General features: G+C 29.5%; 3 protein-coding genes across 9 annotated transcripts in view; 2 read left to right on the forward strand and 1 right to left on the reverse strand.

The window, feature by feature from the left end:
- LOC117176979 (SID1 transmembrane family member 1-like) overlaps positions 1 to 1,385 on the forward strand; it is an 18,354-nt gene extending 16,969 nt beyond the window's left edge. Inside the window, exon 10 of the mRNA XM_033367414.1 lies at positions 738 to 1,385. Within this exon, the coding sequence (XP_033223305.1) occupies positions 738 to 1,025 (288 nt within the window). The 3' untranslated portion in view covers positions 1,026 to 1,385. The remainder of the gene's footprint in view (positions 1 to 737) is intronic.
- A 570-nt stretch (positions 1,386 to 1,955) lies between these two features.
- Positions 1,956 to 13,619, forward strand: LOC117176733 (SID1 transmembrane family member 2-like). Its single transcript, XM_033367000.1, has 9 exons — positions 1,956 to 2,246; positions 5,017 to 5,288; positions 5,366 to 5,519; positions 5,601 to 5,684; positions 7,770 to 8,126; positions 8,205 to 8,745; positions 11,065 to 11,336; positions 13,026 to 13,235; positions 13,312 to 13,619. The coding sequence occupies exons 1-9, from the start codon at positions 2,076 to 2,078 to the stop codon at positions 13,597 to 13,599; spliced, it is 2,349 nt and encodes a 782-aa protein (XP_033222891.1). The 5' UTR covers positions 1,956 to 2,075; the 3' UTR covers positions 13,600 to 13,619.
- Positions 13,620 to 19,816: 6,197 nt separating this feature from the next.
- The window catches only part of LOC117175872 (acetyl-CoA carboxylase), a 109,487-nt gene continuing 108,084 nt past the window's right edge, over positions 19,817 to 21,219 (reverse strand). For all 7 annotated transcript variants that reach the window (XM_033365676.1, XM_033365679.1, XM_033365674.1 and 4 more), the window contains one exon: positions 19,817 to 20,878. In XM_033365676.1, the coding sequence (XP_033221567.1) occupies positions 20,264 to 20,878 (615 nt within the window). In that variant the 3' untranslated portion in view covers positions 19,817 to 20,263. The remainder of the gene's footprint in view (positions 20,879 to 21,219) is intronic.

The following is a 21,219-nucleotide window of genomic DNA, read 5'->3' on the forward strand; positions in this document are numbered from 1 at the left end:
ACTATGGTATTTTACTAGAAAACTTTCTTCGTAATTATAAACATTTTGATGTATACAAACGTTCCTTAGTGCTTTCTGTTTAACTTCCTAAATCCTGAACACAATATCTCAATCCGTGTGGACGTAGTGAGAACCAAAAAAAAAATGAAAATCATTTCATTCACTACACAAAAATTGCATGAACGAACTTAGTCACGTAATCTCGACTTTATCGACGTTCAAAGTTTTTTTCTCCGCTAGAAATCGCTAAAAATGCTCCAGAAATAATGATAGATTAAGTGTGCGCAGATGCTAAATTTTTTATTTGCAACGAATGTGCGAATTTTATTGCTTTTATTAATTTTTTTGAGGTATAGACGATTTAGTCCAAAATTTGTGTATACGCGAATCAAAAAATCTGAAATGCATCAAACCAAACATTATCTACAAAGTGCTATAACTCGAATGGAAATATCCTATTTCATCAATTTATAAATAAACTTTCTTTAAAATTATAAACATATTGATGTGTACAAACGTTCTTTAGTGCCTTTTATTTAATCTGTCAGATTTTAAACACGATATCTCATTCCGTGTGGACACAGTGAACACCAAAAAAATGCTCACAACCGGGGACTAGTTTGGTCACGTGATCACCGAACAACATGCCCTTAACGGTACTAAAAGTATATCTGAATAACATAAATGTGCTTTATACGTTGAATAATTTTGATATGAAAGCATCCATTATTTTTCAGCTTTGCTACAAAGAAAGGATTCTCCCTCAACCAGCGCTCTACATAACACTCTCTTTTTTGACTTGGTCTTCTGCTCTCTATTTTTTCATAAACAAAACGATTTCATGGGCGTTGACGCCTGCCCAGTCCCGAATGTACAACAGACCTTGTCTCCTTTTCAACTTTTTCGACTCCCATGATATTTGGCACTTTTTATCAGCCTTGGCAATGTTTTTTTCGTTCATGGTTTTGCTAACTCTCGACGATGATCTCACTGACGTTCATCGCAGTCAAATTCCAGTTTTTTAATGAAGGAGACCCGTAAATCGTTCTTGTTGTTAGATTTTCCACGTTTTTTACGCTGCTGTGATTCTATAATAATTGTAAAATGTAGATATATAGTTGAATTAAACCAAAACCCTTTCTTATTAACTTACGATTAGTTTAAATTAGGGCTAAGTTCATTCTTCTCCGTCAGAAGAAATATTAAATTCCTGCATCTTGAGATTATGATTTTTTTCAAAGTTCAATTAAGGAACTTTGTTATTTTTTGAATTCTTATAATTTTTTTTTGTGCGAAGTTAAGAATCAAGTGAAAAGTATGTATAATTCTTCGATTATTTGTTGTAAGTTTTGTGTACATAAAAATGTTAAAAATAAATTTATCTTGAAAATGTTACTCGGACCAGTCTTTTAGCAAAAAAATGGTCATAACCTTTAGAAAAAACAGAAAAAATGGTAGAAAAAAAGTTAAGTTGAAGGAAATAAGAGATTAAAAAGGAAGACGGAAAATATCCTGCAGACTGTAGGTACGCGTATTGTCTTTAAATTTAACTTGTTAAAAATAGTTTAATTGCTGCAATTTTATATCGTTTTAACACTTTTTATATTGTCCGAAGTCTCTTCAACCTCATCCAAATATGAAAGACAAAATATTGAAATATTTCCAAACCACTGGACTAGTATTTTCGGAACTAAAATGTCAAGTCAGATATTTTGTGCAGAAACACATTTTTCGATGATACGTTATCAGATTGAGATATTGAGTCACCTTTGATAAAATAGCCTTACTCACAGGCTTATCTATTAATATACTATTGCGGATAATCGTAAGTTTTTCGTAAAGAAACATTTGAAAATTAATTTTATTCTTATAAGTATTATTATTATAAGTTTTAGAACTTTCAACCAATTACTTGAAAACAAAACATAAAATTTTTTTAATTGTTTCAGATTGCTGGTGAAAAGCTTTGAATTAGAATGTTTTTAATTCATCTCAACTTGGGATGAATTTAAGATACAACAATTTCGTGAAACTGAAATTAATTTTCTGCAGATCAATTATTCGGAATCAGAAAAATGAAGAGAATAGGAGCATTTCTGGTTATTTCAATAATTTCTGTTGTTAATACTACTTTGCTAAGTAGTTCAATGTTACCACCAACCATTGAGGAAGCGAATTATAATAAATCTTATACAAAATTAGTTAATTCAACCACCGACTATATTTTTGTCTACAAAAGGAATAAGGTAAGATTTTTCTTTTCATTTAGTCATTAAAAATAAACAATTTCAAAAAGAGTGAGGGGTTGATCACGCTGGAAATCTGGTATATCAAATATACACTTTTTAATAAAATTCTTAGTTAAGTCATGACCCACATAATATTTGTAAAACAAGGAATGTTTTAGAAAATTTGCATTTCAGCGTGGAAGAAAAATTTAAGCTTTCCTATTTTGGGCTATGAATCCCTTTGGCGCTGAAAATTAATTATTTTTTGATAGAAATGTATCTTTACATATAACTAGTTACGAGTTCCACTTTCAGAAGATTTACAATATTCTAAGACCAACAGAAATTTTTTTAGTAGACGTTGTATTTTCAACTAAAAAGGATAAATTGTCAACCAAATAGTTGAATCTTTAACTAAAAAATATAAATTTTAAACCAAAAATAGAATAATTAAATTTTAATTAAAAAAAGAATGTTTAACAAACAAAAATAGTTAATTTTTAAAGGAAAAAGATGAATTTTGAACTAAAATGATGAATCATCAAAACAAACAAAAGACATTTTTAACGAAGTAGTTCAACTTTCAACCAAAAATGATTAATTCTCAATGAAAAAGGTAATAGTTGAAATTTAAACCAGAAAAGATGTTTTTTCCTCTTTTTGGTTGAAAATTCCTTTAAAAATTCAAATATTTGGTTGCAAATTAATGTGCTTCGTTAAAAATTAGTCTATTTTGATACAAACTTCATCATATTGGGTTGAAATTAGTTTTTTCTTATTTAGATAGAATTTTTTTAACTGAAAATGTAACTATTCTTTTTTTTGTCTAAAATGAATCTTTTTTCATAGAAATTTAATCTTGGATGAAAATTATACTATTTCGTTGAAAATCTACTTTGATTTTATTGAAAATTAAGTTTTTTACTGAAAATTTAATTATACTATTTTTAGTTGAAAATATATTTTTCTAATTGAAAATTTAAGTATTTTATTTTTTGTAGGAAATTTATCTTTTTAGTTGAAAATTCATTTGTTTGGTTAAAAATTTAAAAATTGTATTTGAAGATTTATCATTTAAGTCGAAAATGAACTTGAACTATTCCATTTTTTGTTGAAAATTTACCATTTTCCATAGAAATGTAATCTTTTTCGTTAATAAATGTTGTGCTTTGTAGAAAATTTAACTATTCTATTTTTTGTTAATATTTTGGGTTGAAAATTCCACTATTTGATCAAAAATTTATCACTATGATTAAAAATGAATTTCCTTGCCTAAAAATTCGTTTCTTTGGAGTTCAAAATTATTTTTTTATTAAAATCTACTAAAACAACGCTTTAAACTTTTAAGTGGATTGATATTTCTTAACCTATTAAAATTTTTTTTTTACTTTTTTTGAAAATTTTCAAAATGTTGAAAAGCATATCACTTTTTGAAGTTTTATCGAATTTAAAAATGTAATGGTATTTTGCGAGTCTTTTTTTACGCGCACCAGAAAATTTGACAAAAATGTCTAAAAATCAAACAATTTTATTCAAATTTTGAAAGAGCTCAAACTTTTTGAATTTTTGTCTAAACGAAAAATTTAACTGACATGGTTTCTGAATATATTTATTAGACATATAGTGATGAATTTAAATGAAATTTCCTAATCTTTTAGTCAAACATTTTTTTCTATTTTTCTAAACATTTTCAAAATTTTCAAAAGTATACATCTTCTCTAATTTTCCTCGAAGTTGAAAATTCTATTTTGATAATTTGCAAGTCTTCTACCCATCTACAAGAAACTTTGACAAAAATTTCTAAAATTTGAAAATTTTGAAAATGCTCTAATTTTTTAAATTGTGGGCTAATCGAAAAATTCGGCTAGAATAGTTTTGAAATATATTTGGTATCTAGTGAAAATTTTGAACGAAATTTTTGGGTCTCTAAAAAAATTAAGTTGTTCTATTTTTTGAAAAGTACATAATTTTTCTCATTTTCATCGAAATAAGAATTTTATTTAGATAATTTGCAAGTCTTTTACATATCTATAAGAAACTTTGACAAAAATGTATAAAATTTAAAAAAAAAATTCAAAATTTTGAAAATGCTCTCAATTTTTTAATTTTGGTTGGAAATGTCTGATTAACGAACTAAACCTTCATTTTGGGGACCTTCAGAAATCTATGAAATGCGGACTCGATTGGACAAATCCTTCCAAAGTTAGCGTGGCTACAACATTCAGATAACCATACATACAGACAGAAAGACAGACAGACCGACATACAGACACCTACAAAATTTTATGATTTTCGGATTCTGTGCGTGCCGAAAAGTAAAGATCCGTTAAAAACCATAGATCGAAAATTTTGCAAACTAAATTTTAAAAAGTTTGAAATGTATTTAGAAAGAAATTTTCTTTTGCATTAATATTATTAATCTTTTAGGTGAATGTTTGGTTTTATGCCTAAAAGAATGTAAAAATTGGGATATTGTAGCAACCCTAGATAAGACACTGTTTAAAACGAATAATATAAGTTATCTATTACTTTTACTCCTTTCATCGTCGAAATTAAGCGCCCTTTCCAATTTGAAGCAATACATTTTCTTGCGAAATTTAAGTATTCGTAATTATTGTTAATAAAGATAGAAAATACAATTTTTTAAATCCTAATTCAAAATGCTTATAAATACTCATTATATTTTCAAATCAGAGATCGAGCATATTCTCATGCTCGTGAGAATTTCTCCGAGCACTACAACCCCTCGAACATGAGAGATTCACAAAAAAATGTATTTTTCTTTCAGAATTCTTTTTTACAAGAAGCACGAGTTACAGTCGAAAGCAATGCAACGGCTGACTTTCCATTGAGCATAGTAGTTAAGCAAAAAGGAGGAATTCTTTTCTGGCAGATTCCACTTATCGAAAATTTAGAATATGGTAGTGCTAGTCGTACGCTCTGCTCTCTAAATTCTGATTCCAGTGAAGAGGAGCCGATCACTGTTAGTCTTTCCACTGCGAGCTCTATCAATATATCATTTCGACTCATAGCACTACCACTGAACAATTTTTATGTAAGGTAAAATAATTTTATCTATCATTTTCCACTATCAGTGAATTTGTCCCAGATTTTTTTCGTTTTTAAATATTTTCTAGATCTGGAGAAGAAAGAAATAATATCGTAATCTCTCCAACAGAACCAGTCTATTATTCTTATTCATTTGATGATGACACGAAAAACAAATCTGTTATAGTTCATCTTGAGTCGGAAAGCGAAATTTGCATGATTTTATCTATTCAGAATAAATCGGTTTGCATGCCCACAAAAATTCTTCACTTAATTCTGAAACTAGAAATTAATCTGAATCAAAAAATAAGTTTTTTCTTTTAGTGTCCTGTATTCGATCTCGAAAGAAACATCCAATTTTCTGGATATTGGCAAACTGTGAGCAAACAAGGTGGAATTACAGTATCGGTAAGTGAATTAAACTCTTATTGTACCCTATATTTAGAGGTCCCTAAAGTACGCTATATTCAAGATTTGGTCCCTATAGTACCCTATTGTAGCCCCCAATGTAACTTTTAATAATATCACTTTTCGGTCAATAAATTAACTCATGGGTCAATCACTATTCAATTCAGGTCTGCACCAATTTCTGAATTGCCTTGAATTATTTTGAAATATTTCAGAGCATTTTTTAAGATTCCGACTAATTTTTAATTGATTTCAATCATTTAAAGAAATTTTTTCGATTTTAGGGTGTTTTTAAAATTTCGAAGATACTTTCGAAAGTTTTTAATTTGAAATATTTTAAGGAATTTAAAAGATTCCAAGAAATTTTATTAGTATCATTAATTTGAAAGGATTTCACGGAATTTGATATATTTTAGGATGAAGACTTGTTTTCAATTTTCGAAGATATTAAACGATTTTACGAGACCTATAAGGTTTTAATATATTTAAAAAGATTTCATAGGATTTTACCAGATTTCCGAGAATTTCAATGATTTTAAGGGATTTTAAAGCTCTCAAGGTATTTCAATAAATTTTCCAGGATTTCAGGAAATATCGCCAGATATCATAGAATTTAACGGGATTTAATCATATTTTACTGGATTTTGAAAAATTAATTCAAGAGAAGTGAAGTATTTTTTTGAGTTTCTAAGATTTAAAGAGATCTGAAATTATTTTTGGAATTTACTCTGAATTCTTAATTTTTTTCAATTTGTTTTAAATCACTTGAATTCTTCTATATTTACTCAATTCTAATTAATACCTTGGATTTTTTTTCAATTATTAAAAGTTTCTATATATAATTGATCGTGAGGATCAGTTGACAAAATGATCAAAAGATTAAAAATATTTCGAGTTATTTAAAAAGATTACAAAGACAATTTATTAATTGATTTCAGTAATTTAATGGGATTTTAAAGGATTTTAAATATTTTAGGGTATTTAAAAAAAATTTCTAGAGTTTGTGGGGTTTTAAGAGCTCTCAATGTCTTGAAATTTTTTCTTTTTATTGCAAGAAGTATAATCATATTTTATGTAATTTCACAGGGCTTTATAATATTTTAATGAATTTAAAATAATTTATTCAGAAGAAGTAAGGGACTTCGTAGAATTTAAAAGGTTTCAAAAGGTTTTTCACATAATCTCAGTTAATATAGTGGATTTTAAAAAAGTTTTTGTTTAATTCATCTTGAAGTTTTTTTAACTCACCTTAAATTCATAGGTATTTTTTTAAATTCTTTTAAATCCTCTTTAATTTTTCTAAACTCATTTCAATCTTACTCAATTCACTGCATTTTTTGTATTTTTGAATTGTTTTGAATTCACTTGATTAATTTTTTTAATTCAGTTTGATTTTCCTTCGAATTATTTTCGTTTTTCGTAAAACCCTCTAAATTAACTCATACTTTATTGTAAACAAAGCCATTTTTTCGATTTAAATTTTATTCCAATTCATTTGAATTATTTTGAATTTAGCTTGAATTGTTTTGAAGTCACGGTTTACTTTCTTGGTTAGAAATTAGAAGAGCTTCAAAGCTTTTCAAAGATTTAACTTTTTTGTGGAATTCACCTCGAATTCTTCTAAATTTACGCAATTCTACTTAATTTAAAGGATTTTTGTTAAATTTTTAAAAGTTTTTATTCAGTTGATCCTGAAGCCTCTTAACCTCACCTTGAATTCTCAGGCATTTGTTCAAATTCTTCTGAATTCCATTAAATTTTTCTGAGCTCATTTCAAAGTTACTAAATTCATTGCAGATTTTTCATATTTTTAAATTGTTTTGAATTCATTTGATCCTTTTAAATTCATTAAAATTCAACAAAAATCAATATAATTTTTGGAATTCAAACAATTTTTCAAATAAACTTCAATTCTTTTGAATTTAACTTGAATTATTTTGAAGTCCTATCAATTTATCCTGAATTTGTTACCCTTTCAGCGCAAAAAAGTAACCTAGAAGCGTGAAAAAAGTGTACCCTCTGGTCCCTATATTTTATTGCATAGGGACTGTGAGGCCTTTATTAAAATTAAAATAATAATTTCAGAGAGAAAAGTATCCTGATGGTTTTTTTATAGTCCTGGTCGTAAAAAGTGACGACAGAGATTGTACTGACGTTTCTGGTAAAGGGCCGCACCAGGTACCTTTTCTCACCAAAGTAGGGCCGCTTCCTCGTATTAAGATTGTCAATTTGACTTTAAAGCCTGGAATATCAACAGAACATTACATAATTGCAACGCTTTCAGTCACAAGTGCTGTTCTCGCTCTTTGTGTTTTCTACGTTTTTGGTGAATTGTTATACTATAAAATTAAAGGTGGACATTCCCAAGAGAAAAAATCTTCAAAGCATCGGCAGGAAAATGTGTTAAACCGAAATCTAGCAATTCCATCGAGTCCAGAACAGGTATCTATAAAAAAAAGTGTAATTCTTTCATTCAATCTTTGTAAATTTTTAACTAATTGGGAAATTGAATGAATGCAGTTCGGTCCTCGTCTGAGAAATATGCAAAATTCATTTCTGGATCGAAATTTGGATTCAATAGAAGAAGGATTTACCAATAATGAAGTGGTCCAGAAAAAATTCGTCCTTTGCGTATGTGATTTGTCTTGTAAAGAGCCAGAGGACCTCAGAAAAATGTCAAACCTCTACACTTATTATATCAGCACAGTGGCTGTTTTTTATACTCTACCGGTTTTACAGTTGGTATTAACGGACCAAATCGTGCTGCACGTCAGTGGAAATCAAGACCTTTGTTACTACAACTTCCTCTGCTCTCATCCAATTGGCTTCCTCTCAGATTTCAATCATGTTTTTTCGAATATTGTATACGTTTTACTCGGACTTCTGTTTCTCCTTGTGATATATTTGAGAGAAAAGAGCAACGTGGAAGTGAAGAAAAATAAGTTCTATGGAATCCCACAATATTATGGATTATTCTATGCAATGGGCTTTGCACTTATGATGGAAGGAGTGCTTTCTGCAAGTTATCACGTCTGTCCTAGTCACAGTAACTTCCAGTTTGGTGAGTACTTTTTTTTTCAATTTTCTTTCGAGGGGTTTGACCAATTGACTCTTAAATGTATACCCAATTTCAAAGATTTGAAAATGATTTCGAAAAATTTCAAAAGACTTCAGTAGATTTTACAAAGATTTAAAAACATTTAAGGAGATTTCAAAGGATTTCAATGATTTAAAAAGATTTAAGAAAAATTTGAAAGATTCTTAGAGACTTCGCGAAAGCTTGATTTCAAGGAATCAATTTTTTCCAGATCTCCTTTGTTTACATCAAATAATCAAATGACTGTTTCTTATATATCTAAAAGGTAAAACTTTTAATTTTTTTATTGGCCAAAAATGTTTAAGGAAAGCAGAATCATAAAAAAGTTCTTAATTTTTTGCGAACATAAGGCATGTTTGTAAAATCTTTGGGATTATTCTTAAATCTTTGTAAAGTATTTTAAATCCTTGAAATCTTTTGATATTTTTTGAAATCTTTGTCAAATCTGCCTTTAGTCTTTATTTGTGAAAAATTTTGCGTTCGTTTGAAATCATTGAAATCTTTTGATGTCTTCTACAATTTCTTGAAACCTTTTGAAATTGTTTAAAGGTTCTTGAAACCTTCTGAAATATTTGATATCTTTGGAAATTTTTTATATTCTTTAAATATTTTGAAATCTTTATTTATTCTTTGAAATACTTGTAGAACCTGTCCGACATCTTTTGTGTGTATTTGAAATCACTGGTATATTTGAAACCTTTGTGAAATATTTGGAAATTTTCTATAAAAAATGTGAACTCGTTTAAAATCTTGGAAATGTTATGTATTTTGGCGTGCTGTACCATTTTTTTAATCTTTGAAATTCTTGAAATCTTCTGAAATCCCTATGGATTCTTTTAACTATTTGTGGAATTGGTCCTACATATTTTGTATTTATTTTAATAACTGGAATATTGGAAATCTTTTGAAATATTCTAAAAATTTGGAAATTATTTAAAATCTTTGAGATTTATTGAAATCTTTGAAATCTGGTGTACTTTTTGTAAGCTTTGAAATTCTTGTATTCTTTTCACATTTCTATGCCATTCTGATGAAATCTTTGAAATATTTTTGAAATCGGTTTTATGCATTTCAAACCATTAAAAATTTTTTGAAATCTTTGTGAAATCTTCTAAAGTTTTAAATCGTTGCAAATCTTTGAAATATTCTGAGATCTTAAAAACCTGGTTTACTGTACCTTCTATCTTTTGAAATCTTTGGATTTGAAATCTTTATAAAATTTTTATGAAATCTTTGAAATCTTTGTGAAATATTTTGAAATTTTCGTGAAATGTTCAAAATCTTAAAATCTTCTTAAAAAATTGGTAATCGTTTAAAATCTTCAAAAAGTTTTGAAATCATTGAAACCTAGTGTACTCTACACTATTTAAAATATTTAAAATCCTTGAAATCTTTTGACAGTTTTAAAATGTTTGTGAAATATTTGAAATCTCGTATGCACGCCTTTTTCAAATCCTTTTTAAGTCTTTAAAATCCGTGAACTCTTTTTGAAAAATGATCTAAATCCTTTTAAGATTTTTAAAGCTTTGAAATAATTGAAATAACAAGAATAATTTTGTAACATTTTGAATTCTGGTGTATACTCAAAACCTGAGTCAACTGCTCGAAAAATCCGTTGTATAGCCGTCGTATATTCTAATTGTGAAACTGAATTAACGTCGAATTTTTCAACTAATATTTTTAATAATTTGTAAGTTGACTACCAGAAAAAAAGTATACTTTAACATTCCATATTAGCGGAAAAGAAATTAAGAGCTTACAGAATTAATCACAATTTGCATTGCAATCTATGAAATAATGAGTAAAGTTCACAAAAAGTACCCTGAAATTTCTTTAATCATTCTATAATGAATAAAAAATAAATTATGTTTTAATTGTTAAATACAAAACTTATATTTTCCTCCATTACAGATTAAAAGATTCAAATTACTCTTTACATTTTAATAAAATAACTGTTTTAAAAGCAAAACAGAAATTTAATTTCAAGGTTCTCGTGAAAAATTCATGGAGACTTCCAGATTTTCAAGTTTCAAAAAAAAGGAAGAGGAATTTAAGGTTTTTGAAGGTTTTCAAGGTAACTGGACACCTTGTCAACATTTTTGACTTTTTTGATATAATAAAATTAGACAGGAACCGTTTTTTCTTTAAATTTTCAGATCTAAAAATGCAAGATTCAAAGTTTTCACAGTTAAGGTCTGGTGAAATTCTTAACTCTTAAAATTTTTTAAATTCCTAATTGTTAATTCTACTTATTGTTCAAGAATGACTATTAATTAATTGCAGACACAAGTTTCATGTACATAATATCAGTTTTGTGCATCGTAAAAATCTACCAAAATCGACATTCTGATATATACCCAAAGGCACCAGCTGCCTTCGGATTCCTGGCTTTCGTAATATTTATGGGACTCATTGGGGTTCTTCTCGTGGGTTCTCAAATTTTCTGGATAGTCTTCACAATTATGCATCTAGTACTTTGTTTTCTACTGACCACTAAAGCTTATTATCTGGGAAAGTGGAGCTTCGATGGACGAAACTTTTTTGGAATTTATAAGGTAAAACAATACAGGATGGCCGTTTTAATAATAGAAAAAAAAATCCCGGTTATTTCCCATGATTTTTCTCGATTCGCAAATATTTTGCACGGTCATTGAAATTAAAAAATTCGATCTCTAAACCTAAAAATGTTTCCATTTGAAGTGATAAAAACAGATGCAAATTAAAGCACTCAAAGTGGAATTCTCGAATTTTAAACTTTAAAAATGGTAGAGTTCAAAAATTCAGATTTAGTTCCAAAAATATAAATCCAAGTTATAATTTTCATAGCTCTAAATTCAAGAATCAATCAATGAATATAAAAATGTTGAAAATTATATGATTTTAAGCAATTTTAAGCTGGAGACATTAAACATTAAACGATTATATATATTTTTTTATAGGCTGAACACGTCTTAATTATAAGATAATTGGTTGAATAATTTAAAAATCCTTAAACTGGTTCAAAATTTTATTTGAAAATCTTGAAAATCATGTGATTTTACATATTTTCAAATTTTATATTATGTTTGAATTTTTTTTAGAACTTCTGAACATCTTTTAAAATAATTCAAAGTTTTCTTAAAATTAAAAAAAATCCTGCAATACTAAGAAAATAGAAATATTTTCTATTCTTTTAAAACATTTCAAAATTCTTAATCAACTTCTAAATTTTTTGTTCGAAATCTGAATAAATCTATATTTTGTTTTAAATCAGGCCCTGAGCTTGCACCTGGATTTCAGTATGAATAACCGGATTTTTTCGGTAAACGTATACACTTCGTTTCAATTATTTGAAATTATTTCAGATTTCAAATTAATTTTGAATCTTTTTAAAACTTCTAAATATCTCTGCAACTTACTTGAATTTTTTCTAAGAATAATAGGTGTTCAATTATTCTTTATTCATCACAATTCAAAAATTTGACTTGAAAATAAAAAAATTTAAATAAAACAATTAAAATTGTAACGTTCAAACTTCAAAGTTTAGTTTTGAACATTTTTGACTTATAATTACTAATTTTAAATGAGCAGTCAAATATTTATAAATATTGAGTAATTATAGATTTTAAATTGGATGCTTAGAAAATTGAATATTTTAGACTAAAATAATATTTGAAATTTAATAAACGCCTTTAATTATGAATGTATTATTTTAAGGTTATTTAAAATTTTTTAATATTTTATAAAGTTTCAATCGAGCGTTCACATTTGTTTAACTAATAAGACTTTCTAATTGAAGCAACTGCAATTTTTAACTTTAAAATCTGGAAATTCATAAATTTGTACCTGATTCCGAATCGTCTAGCAAAATCAATTATTATTCCATTTTTAATCCTTATGGTACAGTTTAAATTTGATGATTATTAATTAATTTATATTAATTTCAAACGCTTATAATTTGTAGTTATTTAAGTCTTTAAAACTCCATTTTTAAATTCTTTAAATTAAAATGTACGCTTAAACATTAAAATCTTAAATAGAACATTTTTAATTGAAAGTTCTTCGAATTACGCATTCTAAACTGATAGATATCATAATTGAAAAGCATAACAATTTAAATAATTATTTAAAAAGATTTTTTTTTCTAAAAATTTGTAAAACTCCCGGCCAAAGAATAAATTCACTGTCATTGCCCGGTTTTTCAATGGTTAAATTTATATTAAAATAAGAAAAAATTAATTTGTTTATTCTTTTTTCCTCTTCAGGCCTTGAAACACGAAACTTGTGGGAAACTAAAGAATTCAATAATGCCTCTTTATCCAGCTAGATTGTCAATTCTTATAATGGCATATTTATGCAATCTTGGCCTCGCCATTTTCGGCTACATTCACCATGCTAACGATTTCTCAACATACTTGCTGGGGGTTTTGATGATGAATCTTGTTTTGTACTTGTTCTTTTATATTATTATGAAGGTAAGTAGAAAGTCAAATGAAGTTTTAATTTTTAGAATTTAAATTTAAATTATTTTATGGAGCCAATAATTTTCAGCTCTGCCACAAAGAACGGATCCACTTCCAACCAGCGATTTATATAATTCTCTCAGTGTTATCCTGGTCCGGTTCTATTTATTTCTTCTTGAGCACAACGACATCCTGGTCTTTTACACCAGCTCAATCTCGAACTTACAACAGTTCTTGTATTTTTCTTAACTTTTTCGACTCTCACGATATCTGGCATTTTTTATCAGCCTCAGCCATATTTTTCTCGTTCATGGTCTTGCTAACTCTCGATGATGATCTTACTAATGTTCATCGGAATCAAATTCCAGTTTTTTAATGAACTTGTAATTCTTCCGTTAAAAAATACCCCAATAAAGGCTTTTAATTTTTAATTCTATACTCTAATCACAGAGAGAATTGTGGTTTTATGTTCATCTTTTCTAAATCCCAATAAAAAATCATTTTAACCAAATTTAGCAAAGTTTCGCTGTTCATTCACATTTACTCATATTAAAATGTAATCAACTCAATAATCTAGAAGCGGCGGAGCCTTTTTTCTAGAGCATAGACTTATAATATTCAATTATACAACTTGGTTATATTATAATAATATTATATTTTGTCAAATTTGAACGTAATAAATAAACAGTAAATAATAATATAATAATAACTGAAGACTTTATAAATAAATATTTCTAAATATATATATTTATAAATAAATATATCAAATATTTCGCAAAGAATTCAAATTTCAAATGGTGAAAGAAGATTTCAATGATTTCTGAAATTTCGGATAGATTAAAAAAACTTCACAAAGACTTCAATTATTTTTCAAAGAACTATTATATTCTATTGAATATTTCAAAAATATTTCAAGTCTAAATATTTTTTAATAAATCACAAAGATTTCACAAAAACTTCACGAAGATCTTACAAATAATTCACAAAGATTTCAATGATTTTCCAAAGATTTCACGAAGATTTTATATAGATTTCACTAAGACTTTACAAAAATTTCAATGATTTCCTAAAGACTTCAAATAATTCGCGGATTTTAAATAGATATCAGATTGAACAAAGATTTCAATGATTTTCTAATGATTTCAGAAATTTCGGATGGATTTAAGACTTCACAAAGACTTTAATCATTTCTCAAAGATTTCAATAATTTATTATTAAAATTCTATTGAATATTTCAAAAATATTTCAAGTCTTTCGCAAAGATTTAAAAATAATTCACAAATATTTCACAAAAATTCCACAAAGATCTTAAACACATTTCACAAATATTTCAATGGTTTTCCAATGATTTAAAAGCTTTCAGGTTAATTCCAAAGACTTCACAAAGTTTTATGTTATTTCAGATAGATTTCACTAAAATTTTACGAAGATTTAAATGATTTCCCAAAGACTTCAAATAATTTTCAGATTTTAAATAGATTTCAAAGATTGAACAAAGATTTCAATGATCGAAAAAAGAGATTTCAAAGATTTCATAAATATTATCGAATATTTAAAAAATGTTTCAATTCTTTCGTAAAGATTTTTAAGTAATTCAAAAAGATTTCACAAAGACATATATTATTTCACAAAAATTTCAGATAAATTTCAAAGATTTCAATGAGTTCCAAATGATTCCACAAAGATTTCAAAGATCTCGGATAGATTTAAAAGAATTCACAAACTTTTTACAAATACTGCAATAATTTTCCAAAGATTTTATAAAGCTTTTAAATATTTCGAAAATGTTCCAGATAGATTGAAAAGCGTTTACAAAAATTTCAGATAGATTTCTAAGATTCAATAAAAATTTAAATGATTCCCTAATGATTCCATACAGATTTCAAAGATTGCAATATTTTTTCAAAGATTTTACAAAGATTTTAAATATTTAGTAAAAGAGTTCACAAAGACTTCACAAATAATTTACAGATATTTCGAAAATATTTAAAAAAACTTCACAAAGACTTTAATCATCTCTCAGAGATTTCGATAATTTCATCAATTATACCGAATATTTCAAAAATATTTATCTTTCGAAAATATTGTTAAGTATTTCAGAAAGATTTCTCGGAGACTTCGCAAAGATTTCAAAGATTTCACAAAAAGATTTCAGACATTGGGAATGGTGGTCTACAATTTCGCCACACGGTGCCGAAAAATGGAACTAGAAAGAGTAGGTACAATTTTAAACACGTATTTCCTTATTTCATGTGAGTTACAATGCATTTTAAGCTTAAATAAACTTTGTATTAATATATGAAGCAACGAAGTTTATTCATTTTATGCCAATAATACGAATAATAGACGACTGGAATTTAATGACTTGAAATACTGCGCTAAGTCTGCGCTACTTCTGCGACGATGATTTTTTATACTGATTATTATTCAAATCAGTGCAAAACCAGTTTAAATGATGTTCGGGGTTAAAACTAACTCCCGGCAAACACATTGATTGATCCAAACTACCCCCCCCCCCCCCCCCCCCCCCCCCCCCCCCCCCCCCCCCGCAAGCGCTACCACCCAGCCTTACGCAAAATATTCATTTACATTCATCCTGATTGAGAGTACCCATTAAGACTGGTCCTCAAATGCGTCTTTGGACATCCCGAACAACCTATTCAAAACAAAAAAAATCGCAGTTAGGGAAAACTTTTGGGGGTAGAAAAACCGCCATTCTTAACGCAAAAAAATTCGTGAAAATTTCCCGAATTACCGGTACCCACCGATACCGGTCCAAAAATGTGTCTTTGGACATCCTGAACAACATATCCAAAAATAAAGAAAATTGCAGCCACGGAAAACTTTTGAGGGTAGAAAAACCGTCACCCTAAACCAAACAAAATTCTTAAAAATTGCACGAATTATCAATGCGCATCGACACAGGCCCTGAAATGTGTCCTCGGACACCACTCACAACATATCCAAAAGTAAAGAAAAACGCAGCAATGGAAAACTTTTGGGGGTAGAAAAACCGTCACCCTTAAAGAAAAAAAAAATTGGGAAAATTGCCCGAATTATCAATGCGCATCGACACCGTCCCTTAAATGTGTCTTGGGACACCCCTCACAACATAAGCAAAAATAAAGAAAATCTCAGCCACGAAAAAATTTTAAGGGTAGAAAACCCATCAATCTTAACGAAAAAAAGTCGTGAAAATTGCCCGAAAAACTGGTGCCCATCGAGACCGGTCCTAAAAGGTGTCTTTGGACACCCCTCACAACGTATTTAGAAATAAAGAAAATCGCAGCCACGGACAACTTTAGGGGGTAGAAAAACCGTCACCCTGAACGGAAAAAAATTCGTGAAAGTTGCACGAATTACCGCTGCCCATCGACACCGGTCCTAAAATGTGTCCATAGAATCCCCTCCAGACAAATCCAAAAATAAAGAAAATCGCAGCCACGCAAAATTTGTGGAGGTAGAAAAACCGTCACTCTTAACGAAAAAAATGTCGTAAAAAATGCCCGAAAAACCGGAGCTCATCGCCACCGGCCCTAAAAAGTGTTTTTGGACACACCTCACAACAAATCCAGAAATAAAGAAAATCGCAGCCACGGAAAACTTTTGGGGGTAGAAAAACCGTCACTCTTAAAGAAAAATATGTCGTCAAAATTGCCCGAAAAGCCGGTGCCCATCGACACCGATCCTGGAAGGTGTCTTCTGACACCCCTCATAACATATCCAAAAATAAAGCAAATCGCAGCCACGTAAAACGTTTTGGGGGTAGAAAAACCGTCACTCTTGAGGAAAAAATGTCGTGAAAATTGCCCGGAAAACCGATGCCCATCGACACCAGTCCTAAAAGGTGTCTTTGGACACCCCTCACAACAAATCCAGAAATAAAGAAAATCACAGCCACGGAAAACTTTTGGGGGTAGAAAAACCGTCACTCTTAACGAAAAATATGTCGTCAAAATTGCCCGAAAAGCCGGTGCCCATCGACACCGATCCTGGAAGGTGTGTTCTGACACCCCTCACAACACATCCTAAAATAAAGAAAATCGCAGCCGCGAAAAACTTTTTGGGGTAAAAAAACCGTCACTCTTAACGAAAAATATGTCGTGAAAATTGCCCGAAAAGCCGGTGCCCATCGCCACCGGTTCTAAAATGTGTCTTTGGACACCCGTCACAACATATCCAAAAATAAAGAAAATCGCAGCAATGGAAAACTTTTGGAGATAGAAAAACCGTCACTCATAACGAAAAAAAAATTCGTCGAAATTGCCCGAATTACCGGTACCCATCGACACCGGTCCTAAAAGGTGTTCTACGCCCGAAATTTTTCCGTGGCTGTGATTTTCTTTATTTTTGAATATGTTGTTATGGGTGTACAAAGACACATTTTAGGATCGGTGTCGATGGGCACCGGTAATTGGGGCAATTTTCACGAAGTTTGTTTCGCTAAGGGTGATCATTTCTCTACCCTCAAAAGTCTTCCCTGGCTGCGATTTTCTTTATTTTTGGATATGTTGTTAGGGGTGTCCAGGGACACATTTTAGGACCGGTATCAATGGGTACCGGTAATTCGGGCAATTTTCACGAATTTTTTTTCGTCAAGTGTAACGGTTTTTCTACCCCCAAGTTTTCCCTGGCTGCGATTTCCTTTATTTTTGAATATGTTGTTCGGGATGTCCAAAGGCGCATTTCAGGATCAGTCTCAATGTGTAATCTTAATCAGGATGAATGCAAATGAATATTTTGCGTAAGGGTGAGTGGCAGTCCTTGGGGGTAGATAGGATCAATGAAGGTGTTTGCCTTGAGTTAGTTTTAACCCCGAACATCATTTAAACTGACTTTGCATTCATGTGAATCATAATTAATAATAAAAAATTATCGTCGCAGAAGTAACGCAGACTTAACGCAGGATTTCAAGCCACTCTGGAATTTAAATATTAATTCTAACCTAACTTTTAGATCAGATTTTTAAATAGTAAATATTTCATGTATGAATTAATAAAAATTTATTTTGCGTTATTTTTGCTTAAAAATAAGCCGTTTAAGTTGATAATCTTTTGAAAATCACAATCAAGAGAACAATTATTGTTTTTTTTTTTTTTTTTAGGAAAATATTTCTGTCAAAAAGTGTGGTTGTCGCCGTATAATATGTAACTTCCATCTAAAACACTTTGTTTTCGATAAAGACTTATTTTGATTATCGAATAAATAGTTTAAGCTTCACAAAAAAATGGTTAAAATACTTTTGTGCACAAATTAAAATGCATATCTAAAATCGTGCCTATTCTTTCTAGTTCTAAGTTTCATCACCAGATGGCGCGTCGCAGTTTAACCATTCCCAATATAAGATTTCAAAAAGGCTGCTATTTTTTTATAAAGATTTCAGATAAATTTCAAAGATTTCAATTATTTCCTAATGATTCCACAAAGAGTTCAAAGTTTTCGAAGATATTTAAAAGGTTTCACAATTACTTCAACCATTTCTCAAAGATTTAAATAATTTCACAAGTATTACCAAATATTTCAAACATTTCGCAAAGATTTATAGAGAATTCACAAAGATTTCTCCAAAATTTTACAGATATTTCAATGATTTTCCAAAGATTTCACAAAGGTTTCAAATATTTCGCAAATATTTCAAAAATATTTAAATGGTTGAAAGAAGAAATTTCGATGCCTTCATCAAGATTTCGTAAATCTTCAAAAGGCTTCACAAATACTGCAATCATTTCTAAAATATTTCACAAACATTTCAATAATTTCAGAAAAATTACCTATTTCGAAAATATTTTAAATAATTCATAGATTTTTAAAAATTTTACGAAGATTTAAATAATTTCAAAATTTTTACAAAGTATTCTAAATACTTCTATTATGTTACAATGACTTCTATTACTTCAGAAAAATTAACGATAGATTTCAAAAAATGAACAACAATTTCAAATATTTCCCAAAGTTTTCAGATAAATTTCAAAGATGCACAACAATTTAAATGATTTCACAATGATTCCAATAATTTCGTAAATATTAATGAATATTTCAAATCTGAACTGAAGTGATTTCCAAAAGATTTCAATTATTTCTCAGATAGATTACAAAGAGATAAAGATTTCAATGATTTCTCAAAGATTTCAGATTTCGGATATAATTAAAAGTTTATAATAATTTCCTAAAGATATAAAAAAAGATTGAAATAATTTTACAAATATTATCAAATATTTCAAGTATTTCGGAAAGATTTGCAAAGATTTGAAAGAGCTTGCAATGATATCTCACAGATTTTATAAAGTTTTAAAAGATTTCGGATAGGTTTAAAAGATTTCACAAGGGCTTCTATTGTTTCACAAAGATTTCAGATTTTAAAAATTGAAAAAAGCAAGAAAGAATTGAAAGATTTTCAATTCCGTCTATCCGATGAATTTAACCATTCGATTTCAGAGGGGGGCAAATCAATACTTTGCCACACCCTGTTTGATTTCTAGGAGGGGCATTGCCTGATGAGCTCCATAGGGCTCTGCCGCCTCTGTAATAATCACACCTGAAAACATCACTTTGGAATTCTTTATTCCTGAAACACAGAAAAAGAACTGTTTTATACATATGAAGGCAACATTTAATCCATAATATACATACATTATCCATACGAACAAAGAATTTAGGGCTTCTCTAAAAAAATATATATATATAATCTCTTCAAATTCCCAATTACACTCGCTACATTTCACAAAGTAGCACGCAAAAGAGCGGATATTGGACGACAAAATAGCTCAATTTTTGAAACAACGTCCATGACAGCGAGTTGCTCGCAGAAATTGCCTCTGAACAACAGTAACAATAAAGAAGAAACAACCGCAAGTCGCATCAATTAACCACTCGCTGAGTTGTCTTCAACAATAGGACGTCTTTTCACACAAAGGCCTGTACAGAAAATTGGTTCTAACAGAGCTACATACACCAGGTACGCAGATGACAGTGTTGATTTGTTTTAAAAATTAAAGTTAAAATTAAAATTAGTTTTTTTTTTGTTTTTCACACGGACTAAATTATGACGATCCACTCGAATCGTTATGATGTTCCTGACCCGTGGTTTCCAACTGGGCTAAAGTTCTTAGCAACTCGGCACGTTCCGACGGTTGCAATCTGTGAGCGATTTCCAAAACCGCATCGAGTCTGACTTCGGGGCAAGCCTCGAGAGCTTCCTTGACTCGTGTAACTATCGCGTCTTTTCTGACACAAGTAATATTTCTCGTGACAACGCTATTTTCATTTTTGCATTGGACTTCCAACCAAGCGACGGCCATGTCGTCCTGATCCCAGAGATACGACTCCGTTGCACCCTTGTCTTCGACAAACCAGCGCCTCAACATCGCGTCGACTTGTCTCACATCTAGGCCAGGTTGTGTCGAGAGAATTTCAGACCGGATTCTGTCTTCCAGTAATCGACGTCTCAGCCTCCAGTAGAGAACTCGTCGAGCGCTCTTCCAAGGAACTATTTCTTGAATGGTGTTCTTTTCCAGCATCCGCTCTGGCGTGTCGTGAAGATCGGCGAATTGAACGGCGACCTGGTGATACATTGACTCCAGGTGCTGTTCTCTTTCATGTATTTCCAATTCAACGGCAGACCGGTCTTCTACTGAAGTACAAGCGGCCAACCTCTCCTGAAAAATTATTTTCTTCATTAAAAGACCAAGAAATAATTCCAGGGTGTCTACTCAAATCCTGGATAAAAATTCCCTGACAATTCCATACGTTTTTTCAAATATAATTTTTTATTGTACAGAGTCATTTAAATATTTCGCATTTCTTAAATATGCAGTTTCGCGAGTTTATTATAAATAATGTTTTTTCAGTTTCAAGATACATATATTTTTCAATATATTAGCAGCCATGATTAATTAAATAATACTAAAAAGTTAAAAACATAATAATTAATCATTTCTTGAATTTGTCTCTAAAGCCCATGGATTTGAATAATAATTCAAACAAATTTTTATTTTAT

Source organism: Belonocnema kinseyi, chromosome 7 (assembly GCF_010883055.1).
Source record: "Belonocnema kinseyi isolate 2016_QV_RU_SX_M_011 chromosome 7, B_treatae_v1, whole genome shotgun sequence".
Lineage (NCBI taxonomy): Eukaryota > Metazoa > Arthropoda > Insecta > Hymenoptera > Cynipidae > Belonocnema > Belonocnema kinseyi.

Bases quoted from the DNA above. Each gene is read 5' to 3' on its own strand.
- LOC117176733 (XM_033367000.1), top strand. From the start codon at position 2,076: ATGAAGAGAATAGGAGCATTTCTGGTTATTTCAATAATTTCTGTTGTT. The intron at 5,520-5,600 runs GTTTGCATGCCC...TTTTTCTTTTAG, and splicing joins TATCTATTCAGAATAAATCG to TGTCCTGTATTCGATCTCGA. The intron at 8,127-8,204 runs GTATCTATAAAA...GAATGAATGCAG, and splicing joins TTCCATCGAGTCCAGAACAG to TTCGGTCCTCGTCTGAGAAA.